The sequence below is a fragment of the Rousettus aegyptiacus genome, unplaced genomic scaffold, assembly GCF_014176215.1.
Source record: "Rousettus aegyptiacus isolate mRouAeg1 unplaced genomic scaffold, mRouAeg1.p scaffold_m13_p_1, whole genome shotgun sequence".
NCBI classification, from domain to species: Eukaryota; Metazoa; Chordata; class Mammalia; order Chiroptera; family Pteropodidae; genus Rousettus; species Rousettus aegyptiacus.
The window spans coordinates 18,045,596-18,063,865 of record NW_023416284.1 but is presented as its reverse complement, the minus strand read 5'-3'; the positions used below and the strand labels follow the sequence as shown (position 1 = coordinate 18,063,865).

The 18,270-nt window shown below is 45.5% G+C and overlaps 1 protein-coding gene across 5 annotated transcripts in view; it reads left to right on the top strand.

The window, feature by feature from the left end:
• The window catches only part of MECR (mitochondrial trans-2-enoyl-CoA reductase), a 34,159-nt gene extending 15,952 nt beyond the window's left edge, over window positions 1–18,207 (top strand). For 3 of the 5 annotated variants that reach the window (XM_016131979.2, XM_016131981.2, XM_016131982.2), the window contains 8 exons: window positions 3,878–4,021; window positions 5,661–5,750; window positions 6,684–6,786; window positions 7,987–8,089; window positions 9,073–9,146; window positions 11,357–11,417; window positions 11,573–11,645; window positions 12,995–18,207. In XM_016131979.2, coding sequence (XP_015987465.2) covers window positions 3,878–4,021; window positions 5,661–5,750; window positions 6,684–6,786; window positions 7,987–8,089; window positions 9,073–9,146; window positions 11,357–11,417; window positions 11,573–11,645; window positions 12,995–13,152 — 806 coding nt within the window. In that variant the 3' untranslated portion in view covers window positions 13,153–18,207. The remainder of the gene's footprint in view (window positions 1–3,877; window positions 4,022–5,660; window positions 5,751–6,683; window positions 6,787–7,986; window positions 8,090–9,072; window positions 9,147–11,356; window positions 11,418–11,572; window positions 11,646–12,994) is intronic. The other 2 variants (XM_016131980.2, XM_036231089.1) reach the window with 1 other exon arrangement.
• The last annotated feature ends 63 nt before the right edge of the window (window positions 18,208–18,270 follow it).

Below are 18,270 nucleotides of genomic sequence, written 5' to 3'. Positions count from 1 at the left end.
GTCAGAGGAGGGATGGGGTAGAAGCGAGATGAGGCTGGAATCATAGTCTGGGGCCCAGTCAGTGCAAGGAATGTTCTGAAAGGGCAGAGGGTGGAGACAGGAAGCCAGTAAGGAGGTAGCTAAACAGTTCAGGCTTCAGATGATGGGCGTCTGGACAAGACAGTTTCATAGGACTAGAGAAGATGGTGGATTTAAGATCTAAAGTAACAGGACTTGGTAAATAAATTTGGAGAGAAGACTAAAGGACAGATCTGCCAGATGTATGGGTAATTGCATGGATGGTGGTGGTGGTATTAGCTAGACTAAGGATTTCTCCCTGGAGAAAAGGTGAGTCTTTTAAACCAGGTGCCAGTCAGAGAGGATGAGGACTTGATAATTGCCAGGACTATAATTAACTTAGTTTATCTAGTAAACATTTAGAGAGCATCTGCAATGTGTTGGGCTCTAACATACAGCAGTGAACAGACATGACAGTCTAGTAAAGACTGCAGTTCAATAAAAGTGGCAATCATTAAGCAGATAAGTCCTCAGCTGGCTAGATCTTGGTCATTTTTCATGGTACTGAGGTGCCCAGCTGTTGCTGTGCCCATGACCAGCTTTTTGTCACATGCAACCAACCAGCCCCAGGGGAGACTGGACCAGAGAATGTGCCAACTGACTTTCTCGTAAGAAATATGCAAAACCCTCCTGAGGCAGCACAGGGTAGGAGAAAGAACACTAGCCCGAAAATCAGATGCAGGTGCTCCTTCCACCCTCCCTGTATGACCTTGTTTAAATCACAACTACTTCGAGCCTCAGTTTTCTCATCTCTAAAATGGAGCCAAGTCAACTTCATATACCTCAACCAACTCTTAGCAGCTCAACTGAGGGAATACATGCAGCGATCTTTGCAAACACTAAATTTCTGTATGCAATAGATTAGGGGTTGGCAAACATTTTCTTAAAGGGCCAATTAGTAAATATTTTAGACGTTGCAGGTTATACTGCCTCTATTCAACTCTGCTGTTATAAGTGCATAAAAAGTGAGCATGACTATGTTCCAATAAAATATATTTACAAAAACCAAATCTGGTGAGCCAGATTTGGCCCATGAGCTGTGGTTTGCTGATGATGAAGATGGTTATGGGTCAGTTGCACATGCATGAGAAATAGCAGTCCTCAGAGCTAGGGCATGGGACTTAAAACCAGTAAAGGGAACGAAGGGGTGTTACATACCTACTAAGTACTAGGCACAGTGATAGTCTGTACAAATACCATCGCGTTTAATCTTCACACTATGACATGAGTGTTATTCTTTGCATTTCATAGACCAGGAAACATAAAAATCAAAAAAGAGGAAGTGAGAATTTGAAGTCACACCACTACTGGATTTCAGAGCTGAGTTTTTAAGCAGGCGTCTCCAAATGCAAAGTCTAAGAGTTTCTATTTTAAAGCCATGAAAGCCTTTGGGGCTGACCGTGGGCACTGCCCCCATCCCATCCAGGCCCTCTCGAGAAGGGGAGTAGGGATTGCCAAGTCTCAGAAACTCATGTCAAGGGCTGAGTTCCCATTGTTGTGCCATCTAGGGGAATTAGAAGATATGCTTGATTTCATGCATAAAAGCCGTACTAAGCATTTGCCCAGAGTAGAGTACATTAAGCGTTAGCTAAGATGAAGGGGGTGGTGATTATGAAGAGGATGATGACGATTGAAAACTAGGCTGAGTGAAGCCCAGAGAACGCAAAGGCCCTCCTGGGTTCCAAAGGATTCCTTCAGTTTTTCAGCCTCTTATTTTCTCAGCCAAAGATATGCTCTGGGATTGACACGGCCTTTAATAAAGAGTATTCCTGCCTTCTGTCTCAAATTCCTGGTCGCTAAAGCCCACATTGTTTCTCCCCTCCTGCAGCACAATTTGTAGTCGCCTGGGCTGCCCTCTACTCCCTGTATCTGGGCCACGTAGTACCAAGGTACTGTTAGAATCCCAGCAACTGGATAGTGAGTGCACACTCAAGAGCTTTGGAAGTATAGGCCAAGGGTCCTGAGACATCACAGACACTGAGCTGGCAAAGCTCCAAGGTGACCTGGCAAATGCATGGCAGAGCCAGGGCTTAAATAAGTGCTTGTCTGATTCCAAGGACTGTCCTCTTCGTCTCTGCTTTTTATGGGATCCTGCTTACATGGGCAAGGACCCCTCATTCAATTCTTATCAACCCCTGTTGATTCTGTTTTCAAAAGATAACTCAATTCCATCGCCTTCTTGTCATTCCCACCACCAATGTCCTGGTCTAGACAATCGTCATCTCACATCACAGTCCCTGCAAAAGCCTCGCGAGTCGGCCTCCCTATATCCATTCCTCACCACCCCACCATCTTTTCCACACAGCAACTGTGTGATCTTAAAGCATAAATCCGACCTCATCAGACTTATCTTAAAGCTTCTTAGAACCTTCCCATTCACTAAAATAAAATTCATTCTCCATGCCATGACCCTAAGCCCTATGTTTTGTAGACTGCATGTTGTAACCTATTAGCTAAATCAATCTAGTGAGTTGTAAACAGCATTTCTTTTTTATGAAAATCAAGCAATAGAATAAAGAATAAGAAGATAACAGTAAATATTATCCCATGAAAATTTGGGTTCAAAGAGAGAGAGAGAGAGAGAGAGAGAGGTGTGTGTGTGTGTGTGTGTGTGTGTGTGTGTGTGTGTGTGTTCCAAGTTACAACATAACTCATGGTCAAGATCATGAAATTCTATATAGCACTCATCTAGCCTATGATATATCAACCCATCTCAAATCACTCTTCCCATCACTCTCTGCCCTCCAGTGTGTTTTCTTCCAGTTCCATTCTTATATCTGTCCTGCCTCAGAGTCTCTGAATATGCTTTGTTCCCTGCCTAGAATGTTCTTTGAGTGGCTAGCAACTCTAGTCTTCCTTAACTCTTAACCTGTTACCTCCTCAGAGAAGGTGTCCCTGATTCCCATCTAAAGCAATTCTCTCCACTGTTTCTGTATCTCTTTATAATTTATGATTATTGTTTGCTTGTTTGTTATTCATTCATTCTACTCCATTAGAATGAAAGCTCCATGAAAGTGAGGAATTGTCTGTGTTGTTCAGGTGCCTGGCTCACAGTGGGTGTGGGATGGGTATCTGAAGATGGAAGGGAGGCAGCCCCGATTAGCCAGGTAGCTTTCGTCAAGTCACTTCCTCAGTTTCCCACCCCGTTGAATGAAGAGGTTAAACTCAATAGTCTTAAGGGCCTTCTCAGTACTGACATTTTACAATTCTTTTGTCTAGAACTAAAATGTGTGCTGGGGGTTAATAACCATTTCTTTCCAGTTTACAGGATGTTTTCATTTCCCTGATTTCATTTAACTTGTACAGCAGCCCTCAAAGGCCAGTCAGACTCTTCTTGCCAATGCCATTCACATAGTAGGGTAACCAAAACTCAGTGACTTAGGGATTTGCTCAAACTAACAGGTCCCAAACCTAGGCCTTCAACTTCTACTTTCTAGCTTTTTTCCATAATCTCACCCCAAGTCAACCTGCCCTAGGTGAGAAGAAAGAGAACCAAGTAGGAAAATGGGGGCTTTCTCAGCCTCCCCTGCCCTGGTGGTCATGTTACTCTCACCCTCAGAGTCCAGTAGTTTGAGATCCTTAGCCATCTGCTGGGTGACGTTAGCTAAATTTAACAGTAACAAACATGGCAATGACAAAATCTACCTTACGTAATTATCATGAGGACTCAAAGGCATTCAAAAAGACTTCAAGATTTTCCTTTCTCTCTAAGAATTATTTGAAGTCTGCTGTCCTAGATGCCCATTTACTGAGGAGGGTGGACTGGGGTTGAATGCGGAGAGGGGTCCTTCCTCACTGCCCTAGACTCATCCTGACTCAGGAACCTGGCGGACCGAGGCTGTGTTCAGTGAGGAAGCACTGATCAGAATTCCAAGTGACATCCCTCTTCATACTGCTGCCACCCTGAGTGTCAATCCCTGCACGGCCTACAGGATGTTGATGGACTTCGAGCAGCTGCAGCCAGGTAGGAAGCTGCAGGTGAGAGGAGCGGGCCAGGGTCTCCTGACTGGGGTGTGACCCAAATTCTGGTCCTGAGGTCCTGGTCCCTTAGCAACCTAATGGAGAGGAAGACGGGCCCCCTAACCTGGATGAGTGTGTTGTTGTTACTTTTGCTTAGAAAGATGTTAGGTTGGTTCCTAGAAAACATGCTGAAACCTCATGAGGAATACACTCTGAAAACCGCTGAAGGACCACATTCCTAGAGCTTGGGATGGAATTCTATCATTCAGCAAAAACGTATCGCGCTGTGCTAAGCACTGGGGATACAAAGCCAGACAAGATAGACACAGTCCCTGTGTTTTCAGTAAAATGCTGAACTTAGTGTTAGTAATTCCACTCAGCATTTCTACAGCACTTTCCAGTTTACATAAGTGCCTTTACACACATTACCCCACTGAAGGCATTAAATCGTCAGGGCAGTGCAGTGAAGTTGGTAGCATTGCTCCCAAGCTCAAGCCCCAGGCTTACAACCTCGGTCTGAACTCCAGCTTCACCTTTCACTAGCTGTGTGAGCTGACCTCTCAAATCATTAGGTTTTTCATCCATAAATGGAGAATAAAGAGTTTGAAGGTTAGCTGAAACACTGCACAGGGCTCGGCATACAGTGCAATAAGTGCTTTCATTATTCCTCCTTTTTATAAATGAGAAAACCAAGGTCCAGAGAGGTAAATTATTTGCGTGAGATTTGTTAGCCAGGAAATGACAAAGCCAGGTGTTATATTTGGGGTTTCCTGAAAGCAGAGCCCGAGACTGAGGAGGTGATCCCAGGAAACAAGAGTGAGGGAATGGGGAGAGCAAAACTGGGAAAGAGAAGCCAGTGAAAGCTGTTACTGCTGCATGTGACAGGAACTCAGTCCTGTGTTGGGGGGGGGGGAGGGTAGGGGAGCCTAACAACCCTCCCAGAGCCCACCTCAGAATTGACCTCCAAAAGATGGGAAATTACCCACAGACTGTCATGCCCCATTGTGGGCATATGTGCAAGCTGGTAGGGCCATGAAAGTCACCCGGTCTAGCTTTGTCATGCTCAGGAAACTGAGGCTGAGAGATGTTGGAATGTGATAAACTTTGGTGGCTGCTGCTGCCCAAGGCTAGCTGAAGTCCAGTCCCAGCTTCCTGCCAAGAGAAATGCAGGTTCTCACAGCTGTAGCAGAGCAGTCCTAGCAAACTTAAGTGGAAAAACCAGCAGTGTGACCAGGGACTTCTCTCAAGTCCTAGTGCAGTAGACACTTTGGTCATCTGTGTCTCATCCCTTTAGGCCACCCCTGATCTGGGCCACCGCTGTGGTGGGCACAACAGCATTCTGACACCACCCCACCTCAGATGCCCACAGTGCATCTCTCCACTTTTCTGCCTTGGGGCTGGTGTGACATGGACTAGATTGGTGTTAAACTTATGGTCTCGACCCACTGTGAGAATTGTACTTTACACATGTTGATATTCGGTACATAGACAAAGCAAAGTTTCACTGAACAATATTTACCCTTACTATTTGTGATGCACTCTACTATTTTGTATTCTATGTTCCTCAATTTTAACTGAAAAAATAAAATACTGCATTCGTTTCATAACCCACTAATGAATGACAACCTGTATGCTGACCCCAGCTAAGAAGAATGGGCATTCTTCTTCCAGGAAGTCCTCCATTTCTAGCACCGGATCCTGCTGCCTTTTAAAACCCATACAGCGTTTCAGAGGTAACAAGAGTACCTTCTTGGACATGACAGCACTGACTCTAATCAGGAGCATCCTGATTGGTGCTCATAAGACTCCTATTTTATAGAGAGGAAACTGCGGTTCAAAAGATCACGACTTACCCCATCTCATTCAATTACAGTTAGTGGTGAAGCTGGGGCCCACACTGAAGTCCATCTCATTCTAGAGCATGCATTTTTCCCAACATGCCACATTGCCTCCCCATTGACTAATTCCAAAGCTAGGTCTTGGCTCAGACCACAAACTTTTTATAGGACCCTATTTCAGGGGCTGCCAATTTCTCCATTATGACTTCAATCCCAATTCAAGGCATGTCACTTTTATTAAGCAATACGGAGGGGAAATAAGGCATGGCCATCCCCTCAAGAAGCTGCAAGCTCTTGGTACAAATGGACCTATATACAACCAAGTATAAGATGAAGCAGACCATGTATATTAATAAAGAAGCCTGCAGAGTCTGTGGGAGCACAGAGGGAAGAATCTGGGAAGGCTTCATGAAGGGAGCCACATTTGAGCTGTGCTTCAAAGGATATATAGAATTTAAAACAAAGGGAGAGAGAAAGGGAAAAGCATTGCAAACCAACGAAATAACCTAAGCAGAGACTTGAGGACATAAAAATTGGAGGAGGATGATAAAGGATATGTAATTATTTACACAGCAGATTCTAAATTTCATCCAGTGTAGACTGAGGTGCCGAATCTAAGGAGGCACCATGGGTGTTGTGGAAGTTTGGGGTCATTGGGAGAAACGTGAGCAACACTCCAAGTCTAAGAAGGCTCAGCAGCCAAGTTCTGGATCTCCTTTGAACCTGAGCACTCCATCTCTTGCCTTATATAATAGGATCTCAGGTTGGAAGGCCTTTTCTTATTACAGGTCTCCAGGGCTTGACTTTGGTCTCTTCCTGGATCCACAGGGGATTCTGTCATCCAGAATGCAGCCAACAGTGGAGTGGGGCAAGCAGTCATCCAGATCGCCGCAGCCCTGGGCCTGAGGACCATCAATGTGGTCCGAGACAGGTGCGTGGGGAGGCGGAATCCCAAATCTGGAGTTGGGCCTTTCCACCTCACAACCTGCATTTCCACCAGATGGCGCCCTTGCATAAGCTGGCCTCTGAGCAGGCTGCCTCTTGCACGCGGAAGAGCCAGCCACAAGAAATGAAGTCCAGGTGGCTTTTGGCTATAGGATTTGTGGATCTTTGAAATGCAAAAGGAGAGCAGGAAGAAGGTGGAGATGGTCATTATTGAACACTAGGAGTTTTTGAAACTCTTGACTTGTGATAACCCCATGTTTTCAAAACCACAATTCATATTTGGGAATGTTATAAGCTGTGTTATTCTTTCTGTGAACTGTCTAACCAAGGGCCCTTTTCCCTTGCATTTTGTATGGTACTTTGAAGTGCAGTAAATACAGATTGAAGGAGACAGGACAGGTTTGTCAACTTTGTTTCACAGATGAGGAAACTGAAGTTTCAGAGAAAGGAAGCAATTTGCTCAGGGAGACATAGTAGGTCAGTAACAGACTGTTTCCTGACTTGTACTCTTTTCCTCATATCATCTAGTTTCCTTGAACCTCACTGTCCACATGTGTGGCCATGTCTGTCATGAAAGTCCAGTCTTAGCAGGAGAACTGATACTTGCTTCAGTTCTCTATCCCCTCAGTTGTGCTAACAAAATTATTGTTTGCCTTGGCCAAAGAGGCCTCAAGCCACTCCTGGATAGAGTGTATTTGCACAACACTCTGAAGAGCCTCTTGATAAGAGAGAGGAGGGAAAGGATGTGAGTTTGTCATTTTAGTAGAAAAAAATCAGGAAGTGAAATGACTTCTCCCTGGGCACAGATAGTTTCTAGCATCCTTGAGCTGGCAAGAACTACAGAAATCACCCAGCCTAACACAATGCAATATATATATGCCTTACTGTTAAAATATACACCTGATACTTACTGGATTTTGTTAGCCAATGTCACCAAAAAATAATTTTTTTTTTTAAAGAAAGAAAGAAATCACCCAGTCTAGCTCTCTCATACCAGTGAGAAAACCAAGGCCAAGAGATGCTGGAGTATGATTAAACTGGGTGGCCAGCCCCAGCTCAAAGCTTGGCTTAAACCTGATCCCAGCTTCCCACAAAGAGAAATTCACCTCACGTCTGTAGCAGAGTCCAAGGAACCTTCAGTGGAGAAAGTGAGCAGATGTGACCAAAAATTGTGTTTGGTTTCCAGACCTGATATCCATAGGCTGACTGACAGACTGAAGAACCTGGGGGCTGAGTATGTAATCACAGAAGAAGAGCTAAGAAACCATGAGATGAAAAACTTCTTTAAGGTACCTAGAATGAGGGATGTTGCACCTCCATTCCATGCTTACCTCCCTTACGAAAGTTGCCTTGAACTAGAAAAGCTGGGGACTGGCTTTGTTCCTCTTCACATCCTCCCTTCGTCTCTTCATGAAAGAATAAAGCCCATCCCTTAGCCAGGGGACAGCACGCATCAAGTGCCCAGATGCTGTAAGAGAGGCAGGAGAGAAGATGGGTTAGAAAACCCTGTATGACTGATGTTTTTGAATATCTGTGGTGAGCCACATTTCCCCACATAGCAGATGTGAATTGAATCTCAGAGCTGGGAGAGGGCCTGAGGAAACTGAGGCACAAAGAGGGAAGAGAAAGAAAGAAGTAATATTTCCTAGGCACATACCTTATATCTGAGAATCCCACAAAAGCTCTACAAAGTAGATGCCATCTGTTTCATAGACGAGGAAACCAAAACTCAGAGAATATAAAGGAGTTGACCAAGACCACACAGTTGTAAGTGGTAGCGTCAGGGCTAGCCCCAGGTCTCTCCAAACTCATAGCCTCTTAACCTTCCATAACCTCTAAGTGACCAGAACCTGGTAAGTGACCAAACCACATCTCGCCCCCTTTTCACTGAACTCTGGAGGGACCAAACTCACCCACTAGAGAGCACACACCTCTTAAGACCATTTCCGAAGCAATAGATCAGCACATCTAATATAAACTGAATTCTAAGTGCTGAAAAGAGATGCAGTCAGGGAAATGAAGTCCTTCCAAACAAACCGTAGGTGCCCTTTGTCTATTCTTTCCCAGAGGAGGTGACTTTTGGACAAAATCCCTAAACAGATATTAGGATTGGGTTGGTAAAGAAAAGGCCCTTCCCAAGAAGAGAAAAAAGAGTTTGAATGCATGGACATGTGTTTTCTCTACTCCCTCCTTCTTGGGGCAGGGAAATGCTGTTTGAAGCAGCTTCAAAGCCCACATGGAACTCCCTCACTGCAGTTTCCTTACTTTTCAGGATGTGCCCCGGCCCCGGCTTGCTCTCAACTGCGTCGGTGGGAAAAGCTCCACAGAGCTGCTGCGGCACTTAGCGTAAGTCACCTGGCCCTGCAAGTCCAGTTCACCAGCGTCCTCCAGGCCTTTAGGTGGGGGGACCATCAAGTGACCATTCCCAATGACCAAGGTGAGCCAAGGCCAGGTCAGCATGACCCCAAGTAGGAAACTGGGACCACAATCATGTCTTAGTTATCTGGACACTTCCTTTCTCAACCACCTTCTTTATTGGTGATGGAGAGGCCCATCCGGCTTTGTTTTTCCAAGGGACCCCGGAAGTAGACTGGGAGGCTCTCTGTGATAGGGGAGTGGTAAGCATTCATAACCTAGGGGCACCTTAAAAAGTCACTAAGTCCTAGCTTATTAGCTTTTAAATTTTTTATTAGTTTTTAAAAATAGACTCTAATTTTAGAGATAATATTGTGCTTAATACAAAACATTTTCGAAAGCATATTAAAGTACAAAGGAAAAATTAAGCACAAAAATTACCTATCATCCCACCACTGAGGGGGAGAAGCTCTACTGACAGTGTTAACAGTGCATCCCTTTCCTTTTTTTTTTCTTTTATTATAAACTTCTCAAGCTGAAGAACAGCCAAAAGGATACTTCCCAGCTAAAGCAGGAATCTCTTAAACACCATCCATTGACACATATTTGCTAGCACTTACTTGCTACTGGATTCAGAATTGGCTGAAACACTGAGGGAACCCTCTAGAACTCACAGAGTAGTGGGAAGATGGGTCCTGTGCTCGAAGAGCTGTGATAACACTCGCTGAGCGTTACGGTACACTTGACTTTGTGCAGAGTACTTGACATACTCCTCCCATAACCACCTAGGCGAGGCCTACTGTTCCCATCCCTGTTTGTACATGGCTAGGAGGGTGATTACCTACCTACCCAAGGTCTAGGAAGCAGCAGAGCCAGGCTTGACCCTGAGGTATTGTGAGCAAACCTCTCCAGTCCTACTCCAGGTAACCCCCAAGGCAGATTGCAATCCCGTGTCACCTGGAGGAGGAAACCTTGCCCAGAGGTTACAGCGTAGGCATTGGAGTCCAAAAGGCTGGGTTCCAGTCCCAGCTCTGCTACTTCCTAGCTGCGGACCTATGAAAAGTTAGGCAATACATGAAAAACTAACCAGGCCTCAGTCTCTTCGCCTGTCAAATGGGGGGATATAAACCCTTTCTACCTCAGACATTTAGTCTGAGGGACACTGAGGTGATGTACTAATCACTATACAAATGAGGGATAGGCTTCAGTTTTCTCATCTGCAAAATAAGGGTAATAAAATGCTCCCTGGGGGTTACTCGGAGGCTTCACTAAGCCAATGTATGTGCAGTGCTCGGGCCTGTGCCTGGCACATAGTAAATGCCCAGTAAATGTTATTGATTCTGATTAGACAAAACACAGTGGGAGTACAGGAAAGAAGGACTCCATACCTCCAGGAGCTACTTTCTAGAACAAGTAGCAGTTGAAGGGAACTTAAGACCAAAGCCTCAGGGACAAAGAGTTACCTGCCTTGCACAGCCACTTCTTCCATTTTGTAGTTTACAAAGTCTCCCTTGTGTTATCCCAAAGTGAGCCTCACTCATCTCTGATCAACAAACTCCAGAAAGAGCCAGGTAGTAGAGAGGGGAACACAGGGTGAGTCAAGCATGTGAAGTGCTAGCTTGTTAGCCTTTAAAAATTATATGATCCTCTCTCCTGTTTGATTGCTGGGGTGGCTATGAGTTTCAGGCAGCAGATCCTGGCAAGGCCCCTGCTGCAGCAAGAGGACAATCGCCATCATTCTCTAGACCAGCCTCACCATTCCTTAGCCTATAGCTGTTTCATCTCACTCATCCTTCGCACGAGCATGTGAGGAAGACAGGCGATCTGGCCCTGTGTCAATGCCATGCCCATAGTTGCATACCTGTGAGTAGAGTAGAGCTGACTAAACTCGGGTCTTGAGCTTTTCTCAGTAGAGCACGCTTCGTTGCAGCCGCTCATCAAAGCCTGACTGGGTGGTGAAATCAGTGGGTCCCAATCCTGCCCAAACATGTAGGTTATCTGGAGGAAGGTTGTTTTTAATATAGATCCTTCCCTCCTGGTTCATTAAATCCAGGGCCAGGCCTACGAATCCATATTTTTGGACCCTTCCCAGGGATTCTGAAAGCAAGTTTAGGCTCCAGGATTCCAATAGAAGCATGGTGGCAGGTTCCAGAAGGGCTCTGAATCTGCCTGCACCCACCCTGACCTCTCTGATTCTTCAGGCCCGGAGGAACTATGGTGACCTACGGGGGGATGGCCAAGCAGCCTGTCATCGCTTCTGTGGTAAGCTGGTGGGGAAGGCAGGCCTGGAGATGGCCCCAGATACCACAGTTGTCTCAGCGCAGGCAATGCCCCTGTCACTGGGGGAGGACTGTGCACCTTAAGTGGTATCTGAAGTTCTTGCCCTCAGAGCCAGTATGTCCTTCCTGTATCCGCAGAGCCTGCTCATTTTTAAGGATCTCAAACTTCGGGGCTTTTGGTTGTCCCAGTGGAAGAACGATCACAGTCGAGGTGAGTGGATGGTGGCACCATTGCCAAGGGTTGCACAAGAGGCCAGTGCCTACTGCGGAAGTGACCAGCTACTCTGAGCCTGAAGAGGTGATCAGACCCCCATCCCCACAACAGGGTGAAAGAAAACAGCCTCTAACTCTAGCTAGTCTGTGAATACTTATTGGACTGAAGTGGGCTAGTCCTTGTGAGCACAGCGTTGAGCAATGCAGACCCCGCCCTGAGTAAAGAGAACAAACTCTGGAGCCAGCTTGCCTGTGTTCCAATCCTGCTTCTACCATTTCTGGTTAGAGGTTCTGCCTAACCTAGCTGTGGGACCTGGACAAGTTACCTAACCCTGCCCCCCTAAGGTAAATGTCATAATAGTTCAAACTACTGTTGGCCCTATTTGACAAAAGAAGAAACTGAGGTTCAGAGTGGTTAAGTAGCTGGCTCAAAGTCACCCCACCTAGGGAATAGTGCAGCCAGAACATGAACAGCCAGTTTCTCTGACTCCAGAACCTGAGCCAGTACACTGCTCTTCCTCTCCTGGAGGACTGGTTCCCCAGGGAGTGACCCCCACCAAGCTAAGACCGAAGAATAACAGAGTTATCAAAGTGAAGAAGAGGAAAAGGGTGGTGTGAATGGGGTGTTTCAGGCAGAAAAAAATAGCACGTGCCAAAGCCCATCAGAGTGGGAAGCCAGACAGATTGGTTGTGACCTTTTTAAGGAGTTCAGACTATCATAAAGACAAGAGCCATTAAAGTGTTTTAAGCAGGGAGATATAATTAGATTCAAATGTTGAATGAATTGATGTCTATGAAAAAATACTTCCCAGCTGATGCCTTCACTTCTCATCTTCCTGTACCATATTGGGTCCTTAGTGGAAGGGGATGTTGGTGGCCTCAACTTGTAGGATTCTAAGTGCACCAGCCTTAAGCCCTCAGGGAAAGGTCCTTTCCCAGCAAAGCTCATCTGTTCCACATCAACTGGTGTACCAGGCACACCCATCTCCCTCCCTGTGCCTCTTCTGGCTTCCCTACCTTGAAATAATCCTGCCCCTCCCACCCCATTCAGGACTCCGGGTTGCACCCCAGTCAGGTTCTGTGGGTCTGAGCCATTGTAGCCACTATTCTGCCTGCCTGTCGGCTCCTAGGGCCACTCCCCATGTTCCTCTGTCCCCACCCTGGCCTTGCTGTCCTGAGCACAGGTGGAGACCAGGCTGCCTCCACAGCCGCCCTATCTGTGGCCAAGCCCTGGGCTCTCAAGGCTTTCCTGGAGCTCAGCACCAGCTCCTGCCAGCGAGGCTGACACAGGTGCCATTCTGCCAAGCCCTGCTGCTCCCCTGTCTAACTTCCTCTGACCTCCCACAGACCATTTGGAGGAACTGATCCTCACTCTGTGCCACTTCGTCCGCCAAGGCCAGCTCACAGCCCCCGCCTGCTCCGAGGTCCCACTGCAGGACCACCATCATGCCTTGGAAACCTCAATGCATCCCTTCACATCATCAAAGCAGATTTTCATCATGTGATAATAATCCCAGAGGAGCCAGAGCAAAGTATGGGGGGAGGGAGACAAGTCAGCAGGACAGGTGTTGTCTCCTCAGTCAAGGCCCTCAACCTTCCCCAGGCTGCTCCTCTCCTCACTGTCGGTTCCCACTAGAAGAGCTGTGAAGCCAGCCAAGGCTTTCCCCAGGGCCAGCCTCTGGAGATCTAATAAAGTCTGAACTTCTTAAACACAAAAGACAAAAACCAGTAGAAGTCATCCCTGTCGAAAAGAACCATCACTGGACACCTATCATCTCCCAGGACTAAGAAGTCCCCTTTCTTGCCTGTCCTCCATTCCTCCCTAGCAATCATTTCCTGATAGCCTGAAGGCAAAGCAGGGGTGGGCCTGGCAGGTACAAAAGCCAGTGAGACACAATTTCTGCCCTCAAGCTGCCCAAGCCCACAGAGGAGAATCTTCTGAAAAAGGAAGGTTTGACTCATTCCAAGTGATGCGCAACGCCGTCTGAGGCAGGAGGAGGATCCGCCATGCGTGGGATTGAGTGCCATGCCGAGAAACCAAGGAAATGTGGTCTCAGGAGGCAGGACCACCCCATCGAACATCCATTCTAACTGGGGAGGCAGATGTTACACCTGTGGCTCTAAACCTGAAGTCATTTTACCCCTGGGGGACATTTCATAATGTCTGGAGACATTTTTGACTGCATAATGGAGAGGGTGCTACTGGGATCTAGTGGGTAGAGGTCAGTGATGCTGCTAAAACACCCTACAATGTACAGAGCAGCCTCCCTCAACAGAATTATCCAGCCCAAAATGCCATAGTGCCACTGATGAGGGACCCTGCATTAAACCCATAATCCCACAATAGTGATCAGTGTGCTAAAGAAGACATGTGTGAGGTGTCATGAGAGTGTAACTGAGGTCTTGACCTAGGCTTGGGGTCAGGGTGCCTTAGGCGAAGCTTCCTGAGATGAAGCTTAGAAGTGCGCCCTTTAAAATAGTTTTATTCAAAGAGAAGAGTTGAACGGTATGTGACTTTTTATTTGCTTTCTGATCCACTCACCCAAAGTAGAAAACCAGAGACTTTGGGATGTCTCCTTTATCACCTGGCCTTCTGTCCCTTAGCCCAAGGGTCTCATTCAGGGAATACTTATTAGGTGCCTCATGTGTGCTTGAGACTAAGGATCCCCAGGAGAGATGCAGGCTGGCCCCCTAGCTCCTTAGCCTACTGCAGGGGATAGACTTTTACAATATACTAATGACAGATACAAAGGGGTTCACAGGGTGGAGGGCACAGTGCAGCTTTACCTGAGAGTTTAAGGAAGGCTTCTCTGAGGAAACGTGATCACAGCATATCTTGAAGGCCTAGCAGGAGAAGGCATACCAAGCAAAGGCAGCAGCACGTGTGAGCATTTGGAGACCCAGGAGAGCCTGGCAGTTGGGGAACTGCCAACAGGCAAGTGTAGCCACTGCCTAAGACGTGGGGAAAATGTGAGGACTGAAGTGGAAACAGTAGGCAGGGGTCAGAGCAAAGGGTCACAAAGTCAAGACTTAACGTTTGAGACCTGGGTTGGCGCTCGGATGTCAGTGGAGTGATGCGGAAACACTGGCTTGGAAGGCCAGAGTACACTCAGGTTTACTTGCACACCAGCATGTACACAGGCTCCCAGCATGATTGATCCTCTTGCCTTTGGGAGCACCTTGTGTGTCCTCTGGAGAAAGGACTTGGCTTCAGCCTGGAGCTGGGGAAGGTCTGCAGGTGCCCTCTGGATAAGATTTGCCACCTTGTACACCTGGGTACAGGATCAGCCCCAGCTCACCCAAGTCCCTCCCATCCCCCTGTCCTCTATTCTCAAGGTTGGTGAGACAGAGGATTTGTACAGATGGCCAATGTGGGCAAGTGAAAAAAGCCTGAGGAAGTGGGTGGCTGCCCAAAAGCCACTGGAATGAAAGATAAGATTAGGCTCTTGGGGGACAGTCCACAGTGTTGGGCTCAGTGGGAGTGATGAGTGTGCAGCCATGGAGAAAGAGCAGGCAGGCCCTTGTTACAGACTCTGAGGAGGCACACGGGAGGGAGGAAGGTTCATGACCCCATGGTCAGAGACCTCGTGGAAGACCCTGCAGAATGTCCTAAGAACAGTATCTCTAGAGGCCTGGGAAGTGACATTGGAGCTGAGCTTTAAGGGATAATTATTGTTTTCTCAGGGAAGGGAGACAAGCCTTACAGATTAAAGCAAAGTTACAGAGGCAGTACGTTTATGTTTGAATCTTCTCATTTTCCCCAAATATCCATTTTCTTCCTAAGAATGAAGACTAATGACTTTTAGATGGGCACATGGTAAGCTGGAATAAACAGTTTTCCCTGCCACCCTTGCAGTAGATCTCCCTTGTGATGTAAGCAGAAGTGTTAGGTATCATTTCTTAGGAACCTCTTTAAAATATAGCTGGAATCTATCCGTATTTTTTCTTCCCCATCCACCATCCTCCTAGCTGGGATACAGACATGATTCCTGGAATTTGCATAGCCATGCAAATGTGTTAAAAATGGATCCCTGACACCCAAAAGCCCTGACTGCCCACCTTGGTTGGGGCTTGAGAAATAAGTTCTACTTAAAAAAATAAACTTCTGTGATATTTAACCCCCTAATATTTAGGCTTTCTCTGAACCTAATCATAACTGATAACATCCTATAATTTAAACTGAAATCAAGTCAATCAACATGAAACTGAAAAAGTGAATTGTGGTAGTTTGTGATTCCCACCTAAGGAATGTGGACTTTATCCTGTTGACAATACGAACAAAAGATTTCTGAGCCAGATCAAAACTGTGCTTTGGAAAAATCCCTCTGGCGCTAGGTTGGGAGTTAATTTGGATAAGGGAAGCACTAAAGAAAGAGATAAAATCAGAAATTCTTAGGCTTCTAAATTTCAGATAAGTAAATTCTCCCTAGATGTCTAAGATCAATGTAGGGATTACCAACATTTAAGAAGCCATGGAGGGAAGGAGACTGAGCAAACAACATCAAAAGAGAATCTGACTTAAAAATGGATCATACTTCACAAGTACAGGAGATTGTTTTGTTTTTAATTTCAGGCTGAATAATCTCTTCGTGGGGTTGGGACAGGTCTTTTGGCCCACTAAGTAAACGAAGTCCTTTTTATGGTTAAAGGAGGAGGAACCTTTGGCTACAAAACTAAAAAAAGACAAACGGGCTTTACCTCCTAAACTAAAGCTTGGGCACACCGGAAGGCCTGAGGCTAAGTGACTTTAGCTCTCCCTGATGTCTTCTGGGAAGCATCCACTCTACACTACCTACAGCCACTACTGTAATATTGATGACTGCACCTTGGGAGATGAGATAATTAATTATACCTGCTTTCCTAAGGGAAAGACTGAGGCCCAGAAAAAAAAAAAGTTTCTTGCATCTTCATTTAATTTTTACAATTTCCCTATATCACTAAGATTTTAATAGCGCCACTTCATCTGCTCAAGATCACAGCAGGCAGCAAAGCTGGCACTAGACGCCAGGTCCCCTGATCCTGTCTGGTCACCATACCAGTCCCAATTCTTTTGCGCACCCCCCTCCAGTTGGCCTTGAGCTTCCTTTTTTCCCAAGACTCCTTGATTTTGTTCAATGATAATTAAATGTCAATCAGAAGAGAGTTCAGGTTTCCCTGAGTTTATGTCTCATGGCGAGGCATGAAAAAAAAGGGCAGGGGCAGGGGCGATTAGGAGGCCACTGAAGTAGTCCAGATAATTTATTCAGTGAGTAAATATTTTGAACACCCATTATTTGAAAAGCAGTGTCATAAGTGCTAGGGATATAGCTGGAGACAAAAAATATGGCCCCTGATACTGGAGAATTCACATTTTAGTGGTGGAGAAAGACAGGGAAGAAGTGAATAAAGAAATTATGGCATATGATAACTGCTGTGAAAAAAAAATACAGTGTTATAGTGATGGGGTACTTGAGAAAAGGTAGACAAGGAAGGTCTGAGGCCTGAATAAAAAGGAGCCAGCTATATTCCAGTCAGGAGCAGCATGTTTATAAGCCCTAATGTGTGAACAATATGGCAAGGCCTGAACTAGCTTATTAAGTGGGAGTGGAGAAAAGTAAATAGGTCCATGAATATTTAGAAGGAAAAATCAAAGGGCAAACTGAATGTGGTGGTAGAAGGTTGAACTTCATCACCTTGCTGGTTGGCGGTGCCACTCCCAGAGTTAAGAACTGCGAGCAGAGCAGGTTTTGGAAACAGGCATTTTCCCTCCATAGGGCTCTTTCCTATCTGTACAATAGACTGAGCAGATTATATAATAACCAAGGTTAGTTCTAGTTCTTAAGAATGTTATGTTCTTCACACTTTACTAAATTCCAAATGGATTAAAGATTGCAATAGGAATATAAGCCCTGAAAGTAACAGAATGAACCATGGGAGGTGTGTTTTCTTAAAAAACAAACAAACAAACAAACAAAAAAAACCTCAGTGAGGAAGGCCTTTCGAACTACAGTACAGAACCAGGCAAAATCAAAAGTCAACAAACTGGGAAGAAATATTTGCAACTCATTTGACAAAGAACTGATTTCCCTTTTATATTGTGAACTCTGAATCAATAAGAAAAATGGGCAAGAGATATAAACAGGAACAGAAAGTAAAATATAAGTGTTTCTTAAACATATGAAGTAAGGCTCACTTAAGTCAAGATCATTTCAATTTACATTACCCAAGATACCATTTTTCAGGGATCAGGTTGACAAAGATCATAAAGTCTGATAACACCACCTTGCTAAAGAAATGGAGAAATAGGTACCTATGGAGAATCGAGCAATATCTATCAAAACTCCATTTGCTCACACCCTTTGACCCAACTAACTATCTTCTAGGAATAGATTCTACATATATGTGTGTACAAAGTTACTCATTGCAGCAGTTATAACAAAAGTTTAAATTTACCTCAGTGTCCTTAACTATTATACTCATTAAATTGCTGTTTATAAAATAGTATATTAAAAGCCATAAAAATAGTCCTGAGGAAGCTCCTTTTGTACTCATAGAGTGATTTTAAAAATATATTAAGTGCAGAACTGTATGTATAGTACACTACCATTTCCTTTATATGTATGAAAAAACCTATGAAAGGACAT